Genomic DNA, 13,260 nt, shown 5'->3' on the forward strand with positions numbered 1-13,260 from the left:
TAAAGTGAGGTCCATTCCTTGAACTCGGTGAACTTCAGCTGCATGGCTGCATAAAATGCGGTTTTCTATCTAGCCACTATCAAAACTGGGACTCTCAAGACAGCCCTAGACAGAGAAGGAAAAGAAGATAAGGGACCATAAGCAATTTCAAAAGAGCTCTTTATCACTGCTATTCTGCCAGCATGGCTTGCTTTTGGGGTTTTGTTTGGTTTTTTTTTTCTCCTGTCCTGGTGCTTGTCCAGACATTTCAGGTAAGAAAGAAGCCTTTCAGCTGCCAGGGGTAGCAGGTTAGAGAGAAAGTGTTTTGCTCCTGGAGGCTTAATTTGAAGCAAAAGACAGGAATAAGGCTTGTGAGAACCTCCACAGAGGAGGGTGACTTGAATGGTTTTAGCGCTACGTATAATTTTAAAAGTGCATCAGAAGATTCTGCAATGATAAATATCCATAGTTTCCTCCTGATTATGAAATCTGACATTTCTCTGAAAGATCTGTTCTTTTTCAGTGGCTGCCAAGTCAGATCCATCCTTAGGTATATGAGACATCACCCTCAGCTTCAACAATATTGAATTTAAACTTAGGTGTCATGGGGTTCATATGAAATTAATATAAAATCCATATTGTGGATTCTGGACGCTGTTTTCTGGAGTACATTTCTCAAGAACAGTACAAGGTGGATCCTGCCACAGGGAGCTGGCAGTCTAAACATGAGTTTTACCTCTCTTTTACAAGAAGAAGCTTGAGACGGAGATGTAGGGATCAATCATGTGGCTTTTTATAAGCAGCCACTGTGGTTTGCCTGTGGTTTGAATTGCTCAAGAGCTGCACAGCTACGCTGGCACTGTTCACACCTTGCAGAAACATGTCGCAGCCTGCAGCTGAGCTCCTTTGCTCATGGTTAGAAAGTGGCTAAGGGAGGGTGGAGAGCCACTCGTCATCCCTCTGCCCAGACAGCAGCCTTGGTTCATGTCTGCTCCAAAAGACCATATAGACCCTATGTGGAATACAGGCTTCAGCCATCAAATAGGCAGCTGTCTAGGGTAAGCTAGTTCTTAGCCTCATTCTACTAAGTGTAGTTAGTGGAGAGATGGAAGTACAGTTACAGTGGGATTCACCACCACTGCCACCTTAAAATGGGATTATCTCTGTCTGGAAAGTCTCTTTTAATGAACTACAGAGGGAAATTTACTTAGTGGAATAGGGAAAAAGGGTAAGTTTTAGCCATCTGAAATTAAACCAATTCTGAAATAATAATAATAACAACAACAACAAAAGCTATGGCCCGGTAGCTGAATGACTGCTTTGTGTTTCCTCAAAAGTCAGCGACAAGGGATGGAGACTCCCAAGGGATCATCCAGCCCATCAGAGAGGAGGTGACTAGCTGAATAAAATGAAGCACTCTTCTCCCCGTGCTATGCACAGGGCATAAGTACCTAAGATCAGATGCCAAGATTTATGCCACTTGCATTAACTGAGATGAAAGCTTACCAAACAGGAGTTTCAGTCTGCAGGTCACAGTGCAGATGTGGGAAGGGAAGGCAGAGTTTGTGCTTTCCGCAAGGTGCCCTGTTTGAAAGACCACCCATTAGCCCGATCACCACTTTTCACTCTGGCCCACACAAAAGCTTATTCTTTAAAACTATCTGTTGTTATTACTGATTTCTAACATGCTAAGAACCAGCAACATTTGCCCACCTGAAGCTGCGCCTCGCTGCTTGCAGTGTCTGAGCTACCTCTTTCAAAGCTAGCTCGGGCGTCTCTACGTCGCATTGCAATGGAGACATACCGCCAGTGCTGGAGGAGGACCCCGCTGTGCAGTTTCACGCTCAAGTCACATTGATCTCTGTGGGCAGATTTCACCCAGCAGGAGCTGCTGGCTGTATCACGGCTTACAAATGTGAGGGGTTTGTGCACGTTGGCCTTTATTATGTTTAATTTATTTTGTCATTCTTTGCTTTTATAAATTGTTTGTTTCAAATATGCTTCTCCAGGCAGGATCAGGCAACATTCTCACTGATTATGAATGCTTTCCAATGTCCATCGCTCACCTATTTTAGTAACTCAGGCAGATTACTTGACTCTCAGCTTCTTTATCCCTGATTTCCAAAGTCAGCACACCAGTGCTTTCTAGCACAACAAACTTATAATGTCATGCTAAATGACATTTTTCAGCTCTACAGGTATTGCCACAAAAACAGCCACCTGGTGTAACCGAAATTGAAACACAGTGCTATGAAATATTTATTCTGTGTCTACACTGTCTTTTCTGCCATATGAGGATTTCCTTGCATTTCTCTAGGCTGGTTTGCAGTATCTATTGCTCCCCCAGTGTTTGGAAGACAACTGATGTTGAAGTAATAATAAGAAATATGAAATCTTCCCCTACATTTATCAAACTCATTTATTTCAAGCAAGCAAGGCTAGCAGGTGGTTCTCAGAAGATCTCATTAGCCACTTTGATTGTCTCTAACACCTCTTGTAAGCAAATGTCTCATTACCATGGATATTTCCATATCATTTACTTTCGTACAGAGTGCCATATATCAGTGAACTATAAACCTATTACTACATGTCTTCAGGTTTACTTGGTAAATACAGTTCCTATGGCATGGACAGACACTAGCTATCAAAGACAATAAATCTAATAACACTCAATCTGATCTTGATTTCCATCGTTAGTAAACTGTATCACAAAATTCTTCAAACCCCAGTCTTCGAGTCTTTTGGAGATGTTCTAGTGAATCACAGCATTCATACAATGAGATCCCAATTTGGCAAAGGAAACAACCTGGGATAGGAGTGGAAGAAAAAGAGAGGAGAGGGAAGTGTAAAGGATTCAATTTTTCCAGCTCCTACGATGAAATAACGAGCATTTTTCCAGTAATATTGTATTCTGGTGGGTCTGGCAAAGCTGAGGCATTTTTAGCTAATAGGATCAGGATTTTATATGGTTATTAATTTACATGATGTGATCTGATGCTGCATCCTTTAATTTGAAAGAATGATTATCAACTACTTATCATATGCCATCATTATAACAGTGGTGTTTGAGACTGACCTAATTCTTCAAACACTGTATCACTCAGAACTGCCCTATCCACCACACATGGTAGTTTCTGGCTTATATTTTGTGAGAAAACATAGGGCTTTATTCCCTGCCACTGAAGCTGATGGAAGAAAATACAAGAAGTCCAACCCTGTGGGCATGCCTTCTCCACCGATAGAAATCTGCTACTATCACCAAAGCTGATAAAACCTACACTGTTTTTACAAGTTAATCACCCAAACCTCATTATATTGTACTTGTGCCAGGCTGAAAGCATGACACTTTGAAGTATTATCTGCTTTTACTGAAGATCTTATTTTTCCTGGCACATAGTCAAAGAGAGAGTATATCGATGGAAAACCGCTTAGAAAATCACGGCGCTTGTGGCTTTTAACAGTTGATAAGATTATGTGCTCAGTCTCCACATCAAATGCAAATAAGTAGTGGAGGTATTTAGATTTAGGGTTTTTTTTCATTTCCTGCTGAGGTAGAAGATGATTTCCATTTGAGATTCCTTCCTAAGTAATTTTTTTAAATGTTAGTAGGAAATTTGAGAAATTGCTCTGAGTTTTTTCTGTACACTTGATAAATCTTTTAGGTTTATGAGCTAGTAAGGTGGTGGTTTACAGACTTACAGGATGGCTTATGCCCCTTGAAAGCCAGTCATAGTCTGTCATGTCTCTGACACAGTGATCAGAAGGAAGCAAGAGCTGGGCTCCTTTATCATATTTACAACAGTGCATGGGACCTGGATTTTTCCTTTGTCCTAAGAGAACACAACACCCATCCACAATCCCATCATCTCCTCTTTCTGCGTGCATGTAACAGAAGGTTGGTTCTTTACGACTCAGATCTTTATGGTTCAAAGCTTGTTACCTGAAGCCTTATCTCTGAACAGTTGTTAAAGGCCTGGTTCTGTCTTAGGCTTATGCAAGAAATCATTAGAGGTCAAAAACACCCTTTTGACACTGTGAGTTTATACTCTGCAGAGAAAAAAACTGCAGTAAAGGTAGTGAACGATATTATGATGGTTCTTTACTAATGGAGGACATTTCTACTTCCAATATTTTTTTAAGAAAATGAACAACATGAAAGAGATCAGCTTCCCTCACATATCCGCAAAATAGGATGAAGCAGAATCTGTTTTTCAGTTTCCAGTCATTTCCCTGGATCAAATTCCAAAATGTGTCAGTACCCAACCTTTGACAAAGATCAAAGCCAGCAGAAATTTATAGAGTTTAAATCAAAGATGCATAAAGATTCAACTCGGCAATACTGAAAGATAACAAAATGATACTAAAAGATAGCTGCATGGTGGTAAATTTCATGCTCAAGGGAAAAATTGTTTCTGGTGTATTTTGGAGTGATTTAACCGAGACTAAGAAATGTCATCTTCTGCTAGGGGAGAGTCTGGTCATTATTATGCCATGCAACTACATATTTTATACTATTTCTATAAATGAAATTTATTTTATTCCAGGGAAAGCTTATTAGAAAATGATACTGTTTTTTATTCTAAACAAGCTCATTTTTATGGATAGAAAAAAAAGCCAACTATAAAGTGTAATAACAGTGTGAATAAAGGAATGGATTTCCACCACTAATGTATTTTATCCCTTCTTCTTTTCTACAGGTTGCCCAGGAATGTGGGATAATATTACATGCTGGAAACCTGCAAGTGTGGGTGAAATTGTCTTTGTCAAGTGTCCTGCACTGTTCAGATTTGCCATCTCTGAAGACGGTAAAGTATTTTCTTTTTGTTCTTTGTCTCTGTCTGCTAAAGCTGCATGGCCAGCATGAGTATAAAACCTCACTTAGATATTCAGGATAAAGGGAAATAAAAAAAACCTACAGAGGTTTGGAGTGAGGCTTCAGTTTAAAAAAGCAATACTGCAAAAAAAACAGGATGTTTGTGTGTAGGGGTGTGTGTGTGTGCAGGGGTGGGAGGGAATCTGTGAAAAAAAGCTTTTACAGACTATGCAACATGAAAATATCACCAACTCTAATTGCTGAAGATGTTCTGCCTTTGGGCCTCCACCGAAATCAGTGAGACCTGAAACCGTGTTTGGGTCTTGGATAACAAATCATCACAATTCAAATCTATTTTAGAAAATAACTAAAACTCAGAGCTGGGTTCTGCTCATGCCTAAGGAGAACACAGACATGAGACGACCAGTGTGAGGAGCTTCCATGTTGGGAATCCAGGGAAATTCAGTGGGAATTAAAGATTGCTGGAGAGATGCAGAAGCTATGAGATACCACCATCCTACTGCCCCTCACAGCTGGCACCAGCAACCAAGCAAGCAAGCAAAAGACCAGAAACTTGCCCAGGCAGTGATTTGGTCAAATGGACTCGTTCTGATTCCAGCATGTGTTGTTGCCTAACAGAATTGTCCCTTGTCTTGCAAAACATACTGCAGATGGTCAGCTAGGCTGGTGTGTTTTCTCTTTTCTTTTTTTCCCCTACCACTTTAAGCTTGGACCAAAAGTCCCACGCCCTCACCATCCTTGGTAACCAAACCCCATTAGACCCAGCTTCAGTCTTTATACAACGCAACCACTGTTCCCAAACAAGTTTCTACTAAAAGGAGAACCTACCTTAGTAGTGGTAATACTATTTGACCTAGTTATCAATATTACCTAGTGCTTTTAATGGGTGTAATCCCTGTGCAAGCTACTGTTTACATCATACTAAAACCCCTTTTTCTTTCTTGATCTTTTTAACCTTTGAAATGCATGAAAATTTGCATGAAAACTAGGGTATGTGGACAGGAATAAATAACTATGAAGTTGCTCACAAAAGATATATAGTTTGATTAGACGTTTTCCTGAAATCACCCCCTTTTTTTACCATGATTCTACGAAATGATGTAACCCGGTGAGTGACTGGGAGACTAAGTCATCCCACCAGTGTTAACAAACACTGATAATGAGCACAGTTTTGTCCATCTCCTCCCAGCACCCACCTAGGCTACTGCAAATAACCTAAGTAACACTGTCTATTGAGGAACAAGTTCATTATTTTTCCCCAGGGATCCTTTTTCCCCAAGATTATTTTACCAATGAATTATTCATTTACACTCTTGAGTGCAAAATCCACCTTCTCTGCATTGCCACACATGGAGCACTATTTGTGGGAGACTGTAAGAGTTTCATACACAGCTCCAGGAAGGCTGAAATCCTCACCTTTAAATGCATCCATCTGAACTCATCCAGACGCTGAAGCGAGTGCCAGTGCTCTTGTGAAATGGAGAGGAATTTAAGGGTGATCATTACCTCATCTAAATTTACCCATATGAAGCTCGAGCATTTTTCCTATACAAGTTTTCTAGATCCCATCTGTAGTCAGTAGAGAGGCAGAGACCCACGGAAGGCAATCTGTTATTCCAAGAGGCATGAGGTGAATCATACCTTCACCCTGCAAGTACTAAGGGCAATTCACTTAAACTAGGCACCTAATTTTTTGAACAGGGAAAGATAAGTCCCTCTTTAAATTATCAGGTATGAAAATATAATTACTACTGTAATTCTGTGTGCTTTAATTACAGCCCGTATAATTAAACATAATCTTTACTGCTGTGATATTGGTTCAGTATTGACTCAGTGGGTAGCGTGGCACTTACTGAGCCATCCCCATTTAGTGATAATAGAAAAAGCAACACAGCAGCATCCAGCAGGGTTTGTATCCAGTATGGGTAAGGAAACATTCCTCCTTCTTTCAGTTTTCTTTGGTGGGTTGTTTATAATCAATTTTTCTTTACTGCTTGCCACTCAGCCTGACTGTCAAACTAATTCTGGTCATCCTTTGCACAGGCTATACACTCAACCAAAAGTTTTCACTCTCCAGTTATCAGTGATGCTTGCAGCCTGCAGGCAAAAGACTTTTATGTTATTTATTGCGCATCAGCAGATGGCTGATACGTTATTATCTTCTGATATAACAGCAGGAAGCCTGCTGTTTGTACAGCGCCTGTCTGAATTTCTATTAGGACCCCTCCTTTTGAGTGGCTTGTAATCTACACCCCCCACATACCCTTAAGCTACCGTGTGCTGACACATAGTAATGTAACATAACACTTTTCTCACTCTCCCTGCTTGTTTTGGATGCAATACACAGAGATATCGCTAGTTTGGTACTAGCAATAGTGGTGCCACATATACCTACAGCACAAGAAATCTCCCCCACTGCCAACCTGCCCACAAACCTCTGCCATGGACTTTTTAACTATTCTTTATTTCAAGGGATGTCTCTGATGCTTCTATTTGTATCCCACACAAATACGGTGCCTTTTGATTTTTACTGGTGCAATTTCTTTTCCATGGTGCTATCATTTCTGATGTGTTTAAAGCTAAGAGGGCTGTGAGAGATTATCTAACCTATCTCCCCCCGCAAAACACTCTTAACTCAACATAATCTATTCCAGCACTTAACTAAGCTGTTACCTGTTAATGGGACTTTTTAATTTTTTTAAATAAAAAGTCGTATACATTTTAGAAAAATAAAAATTATATTTATATAAAAAAGAAAAGCTCTATTTTAACTAGAGTTATGTTAAGTAAAGACCTGAAATAATATTTTGAAATTATTTGCCTAGGATTTCCAAACCTGTTCACATAATGTACTTCACATTTTACCTGTAGCAGGGTGATGGTATGACCCTAGGGGAGGAGTAGTCGGTCCAGTGTAAACATATGTCCTCCTTGCTTTATCTCCTTACAGGATCGCTTAGAAAAGTGACAGCTGTTACCTCTTGTAGTGCTGGGTTTGAGGGGTTTTTGGACATCTGTTCAGCAGGAACAAAACCAAGGTTCATAACTCATTAGATAAACAAATAAACATTTAATCTGGAGTAGTTTGAAATCTCTACGGACCCGGCCGGATTTGCACTAGTGACCCCAAGGTGCAAATATCTACAGCCATAATCACTCTCCTGGGCAGATCAGCATGAGTTTTCACTATCATTGCTGCTAATTTTAATTAGCCAAGTGTATTTGTTTCAATGAGGGTTTAATGAAAAAAGTCACATTTTATGATGGTTCCGTAAATAAAGGGTTATTAAATAACTAAAATGTTTCTAAGACACAGCTAATCCCATTTTATAGATGGTAATAGTATCCTTTGGCTGCTGCTATTTTTCTAGAATATGTAACTAGGCACGGCACTGACACTAATATTTATTAATAGCATATTCATTCTTAATGAAGGAACATTTTTATATGATCATAAATAATTTTTACAAACAGTAGCAATAACTTGAAGTTATACTTTTAAAAAGTTTGTCCTATGAAGTGTTGAAGCACCTGTAGGTACAGCTGCTCGTATAGCAACAGCAAACCATATGATGTGTTAATCTTAAAGAGGGGGTAGGAGTTATAGGAGTTTTCTCACTTGGCTTTGGATATCTAAAGGTTATATATGTAAGTCTGAACCGACAACATGGATTTCTGGTTCAGTAAATGGAAAGCAGTGAGTACTTGTGGATGCTTCCTCTGACCTATCTCAAATGGTTATGTTGAGATGAATGAAGTCACTGGAGGAGGCTTTTTGTTTTATGGATTTCAGAAAGGAATTTGGCTGTCTTGACTTGGATGTCTGATTTCTGTATGCAGTAAAATTAAAACAAAACAAAGCAAAACAAAACAAAACAAAACAAAAAACCCAGAGAATGCAAGCAAAATATTAACCAACTAAACTGTCATCTGGAGAGATGCGTTGTTGAAAAATTATCTATGGATTTAGCTAAAAATACCAGCTGTTGCTGTTTTTAATTTGAAAATATACTCTGCTCTAACCTTCACTGTAACTGAACAGAGGAGTAATATTTGAACCGCTGTCAACGTCACACAGAAAGCCTAGTTAAATCCCATGCTGCGTGTTTGGTGACCCTTCCTTGTAAAAGTTTATTTCACCTCTCTGCTCCTCCAAAATCACCAGAATTTTTCATTTCCTTTCCGATACAGACTGTGAGATAAAAAGATGGTTCTCAAAAATCTCTCCATGTGAAAAAAACATATCAACTCCTGAGTCTTTTCTTATCTAGTAGGTTAAGGATTTACAGTGGCTTTCCTTCTAGAGGGTTCCTAAATATTAATTTATCTTCCTCTTCAACATTCGTATCTTTGACTGATATCCATCAATTCACAATTTTATTTTCTCCAGGAGCTATAACTTCCATGATGTCACTATTGTACATTATGCTTTCTCCAGTGCCTTCCCAGTACCGACTCCAGAGACAACCACTCTAGGACAGGGTCTATTTAAAAAATCCTAAGGTATCTTTGCAACGGAAGGAAAAAGAAAAGTGTGTCAGCTGTGATGTTCCATTTAAGTATGACATAGCAAGACCTAGAGATGGCCCCAACATAGTGATCTGCACCCCCAGCTAGAAAATTTTCTCTGTTTTGTCCCTTTTCCCCTTTTTCTTTCCAAAGGTGATATTACCTGGCAGTGGAAACCTAAAGAAGCCAAGACTATGCTTTTCTTTCTTTGCCCTGCACAGCTGAGATATTCTGGAGCCTACAAAGCCACTTTACTCAAACAGACCATTGAAAAAAACCTAATAGCCAGATCAGAAATGAGCATATTTTTAGGCCTTTGATTTGCAGTAAAATCTAATACAAATCATAATAGGCAGTTCCTGAGCATTGCTGTATGCTCCACATTGAGAGAATTATTTCATTCACAAATCCAAATAATAAATATTATGAGATCTTTCTGAATCTTCCAGCAATTCAGAATGTTTATCTAGTGCTCAGTCTAGGACACTACCTGCTACACCCAAAAAAGCATTACTGCAGAGCATGGTTTGCTATGTAAGACCGAGAAAATGTATATAATTTTTACCAAAGACATAAAATGTATTGTACATTGATACTAGGATTAAGGGATCCTAAATAAAATCCAGTAGAATAAAGAATGTATCCAGGTACTATAGAGTTTAAGAGGGAATTATATCCTACAGCCGGCTGGGCATGAGCCAGCAGTGCCCAGGGGGCCAAGGAGGCCACCAGCCCCCGGGCTTGTGTCAGCACTGGTGTGGCCAGCAGGAGCCGGGCAGGGATGGGGCCCCTGTGCTTGGCACTGGGGAGGCCCCACCTCGAATGCTGGGCTCAGGTTTGGGCCCCTCGGGACAAGAAGGGCCTGGAGGGGCTGGAGCGTGTCCAGAGAAGGGCAGCGGGGCTGGGGCAGGGTCTGGAGCACAAGTGTGCTGGGGGGCGGCTGAGGGGGCTGGTGGGGTTTAGCCTGGAGAAGAGGGGGCTGAGGGGACCCCTTCTCGCTCTCTGCAGCTGCCTGAGAGGGGCTGGAGTGAGGCGGGGGTTGGTCTCTTCTCCCAAGTTACAAGTGATAGGACAAGAGGAAACAGCCTCAAGCTGCATCAGGGGAGGTTTAGGTTGGAGATGAGGGAAAATGTCTTCCCTGCAAGAGTTGTCAGGCCCTGGCACAGGCTGCCCAGAGAGGTGGGGTTGTCAGCATCCCTGGAGGTATTTAAGAGACATGCAGACGTGGCACTTCAGGGCATGGTTTAGGAGACACGGTAGCATTGGGTTGATGGTTGGACTTGATGATATTAGACATCTTTTCCAACCTTATTGATTCTATGATTATATGCTCACATTTTTGAACAAAAGTGTTTGGCTTGCTGCTACTCCGGGAGTTACATGACTTCAGTGTTCACTTAAGAACCTTTATCGTCCCTGAGAACAAGAAATTGAAAACAATCAATTACTGATCCCATTAAAAACATTGGGAGACGCTCAAGTACTTTGTCATAAGAACACCAAGCCTCATATATTCTGCACTAGAAATATCATGGATGGACAATGGGATTTATGAATGCAGGGTTAATTGGATTTGGGAAGACATCTGTGACTTTTTTTCTTCTGTCTGAGTTTAGATGTCATCCTGAATCAAACAGAATGAGAGGATGAGAGAAAAGGTAATGAGAGGGGAAGTGATACTACATGTTCATATGTGGAAAGCCTTTCTGTGTCATTTCTGGGGAGACAGTCCTGGTCAAATCTTTAAGTGCTGACTACGTACCACTGCAAAAATGGTATGTAACTCCCAAACTGGGTGAAAAGACTATAAAAGTCATTGTTTTCCCAAGGTGAAAGCTGTTGAAAATATTTGCAAGTTACAGTTTCTATTAGTTTGGGTTTTGTATTGATATTTTTCAATATAAACAGAAAGAAAAGGTGACTGTTAAAGAATAGGAGCCTTCTAAACATCAAAATGTATCTGGAAGATTGTGTACTTGTTTTTACTGAAGTAGAAGGTGCATGTTTTCTTTGCTGCTAGCTGAAATTAAGGTCAGCATTGCAGCAGACTGAAATTGGAAATTGCATTTTCCTGTCAAATAGGCCAGGCAAAAGATCAATGCAAATGTCTAGATTTCTATTCAAGTATACGTCACCCCTGGTGGGTATTTCACCTTGCTGCATGAAAACCAAGGGAAGGAAAACACCGGAATCAAGGAGCAGTCTCTGAAAAACAGACATGACCCACTCCATAGCATTTTCATCATGGGATTAATGATGAGCCATCAGAGCTTAATTAGTCTTTGAAGCAACCAGGACCCTCTGCATGCCTTAGTTGCATCCTTCATTGTATATAAGATCCTATGTAGCATTCAGAAGCAAGTTCAATGCAAAGATATCTGGTTTTTTATCTATATACCAGCTAAAGATTTTGGACAGCTTTCAAAGCTGTCTGCAGATTGCATATGTGTTATTGTTGCTTATTGTTCAGCAAGTCCTAGAAAGAATTGTGACGTACAGAACAGCTACAAGACACGTACCAAGTTTTGATTTTCAAAATAATAAGTCTTGCCAATAACCAAGATAATACTGCCTACTAGGTAACAAGTCCTTTCCTGCTGGTTTTCATCCCTAGGCTTTCCACAGGCAGTAAAGTCATGGGAAAGTTCCAAATTCCAAAGTGCAGAATTAAGCATGCCTCCTTGGTCACACCATCACAAAGTTTATCTGCAATGCAGAGGGAAATGGGAAGAAAATATTGTTATCAAAGAATAGCAACTCTATCTACATTTCCAATCAAATAGTTATGGCCTCATAGATGCTTTTTACAGGAAAGGATATTTTATGGCCTTTCCCACCAAATTATGGGGAGATAAGACTCTGTGCCTCTGATACTCAAACATACAACATGACCAGGAGCATTTCAGCTAAAGTTCAAGTCCTTGGTCCTTTGCAAGATGACATCCTGCAGTGGCCAAGGAAAGCTGTAATGCAGCTCAAGATCTTTGTCAATATGATCTGAAAGCTAATCTGGCCTTGGAAAATAAAAAAATTGTGCTGCTCTGGGAAGGATGCAAGGGTGGAACATGCTGAGAGCTGCTGAGTAGTTTGGAGAACACTTGGAGAGCAAAAGGTAATACACTGAAGTAGGTGCAACATGGGCAGATGCTTCAACCTTTACTAGCAGTCTTTGCTCTATTCTTGTTTCTCCTCTTGACTCAAATAACTGAGAAAGGAGTTCCAGTTCATTGCAAGATTTTAAGTGTGGCAGGCACACATTCATTCTTGTCTTTAAGCAGGTGATTTAATATGCTTTCATCTCTCTGAGTTATTTCATAACTGATAATCTCCATCGGACGACTTTTCTTATTTTCTGTGTTTCTTGTTTAAAAAACATTTTCTTTTCTCTGAAATATGACCCCTACCCTCTTCGGAGCTAGGTGACCCTTCAGTAGTATTTGCATTGATCTTGCACTCTGATGGATGCTCCTGTGACAGCCAACCTCATAGGAAGGATACACATAATGTTTAGAAGATGCCTAGCAGTTGCTATGGTGACCTCAGTCCACTGCTAGTTTCATAGCCTTTGATAGGAATGAGGAAGAAAAGAAGTCATAATTTCCCTTACATGTTATGGATCATATCCATACATCAGTCCTGCCTCAGCCAGCCCTATGTACTTTATGTTCTCCATACTCACTGATATTGTCCTGGGATCTCCAGGTGTAGAATCATAGAATAATTTGGGTTGGAAGGGACTTTTAAAGGTCATCTAGGCCAACTGCCTTGCCATAGGCAGGGATATCTTCAACTAAATGAGGTTGCTCCGATCCCCTGACCTTGAATGTTTCCAGGGATGGGCCATCTACCACCTCTCTGGGCGACCTGGGCCAGTGTTTCACAACGCTTATTGTAAAAAATTTCTTCCTTATAGCCAGTCTAAATCTACCACCTTTTAG

The 13,260-nt window shown here is 40.3% G+C and overlaps 1 protein-coding gene across 1 annotated transcript in view; it reads left to right on the plus strand.

Moving 5' to 3' along the window:
- Positions 1 to 13,260, plus strand: part of ADCYAP1R1 (ADCYAP receptor type I) — a 146,409-nt gene that overhangs the window by 80,684 nt on the left and 52,465 nt on the right. Inside the window, 1 exon segment of the mRNA XM_064445140.1 lies at positions 4,677 to 4,784. Within this exon segment, the coding sequence (XP_064301210.1) occupies positions 4,677 to 4,784 (108 nt within the window).

The sequence above is a fragment of the Phalacrocorax carbo genome, chromosome 2 (genome assembly GCF_963921805.1).
Source record: "Phalacrocorax carbo chromosome 2, bPhaCar2.1, whole genome shotgun sequence".
In the NCBI taxonomy this organism is placed as follows: domain Eukaryota; kingdom Metazoa; phylum Chordata; class Aves; order Suliformes; family Phalacrocoracidae; genus Phalacrocorax; species Phalacrocorax carbo.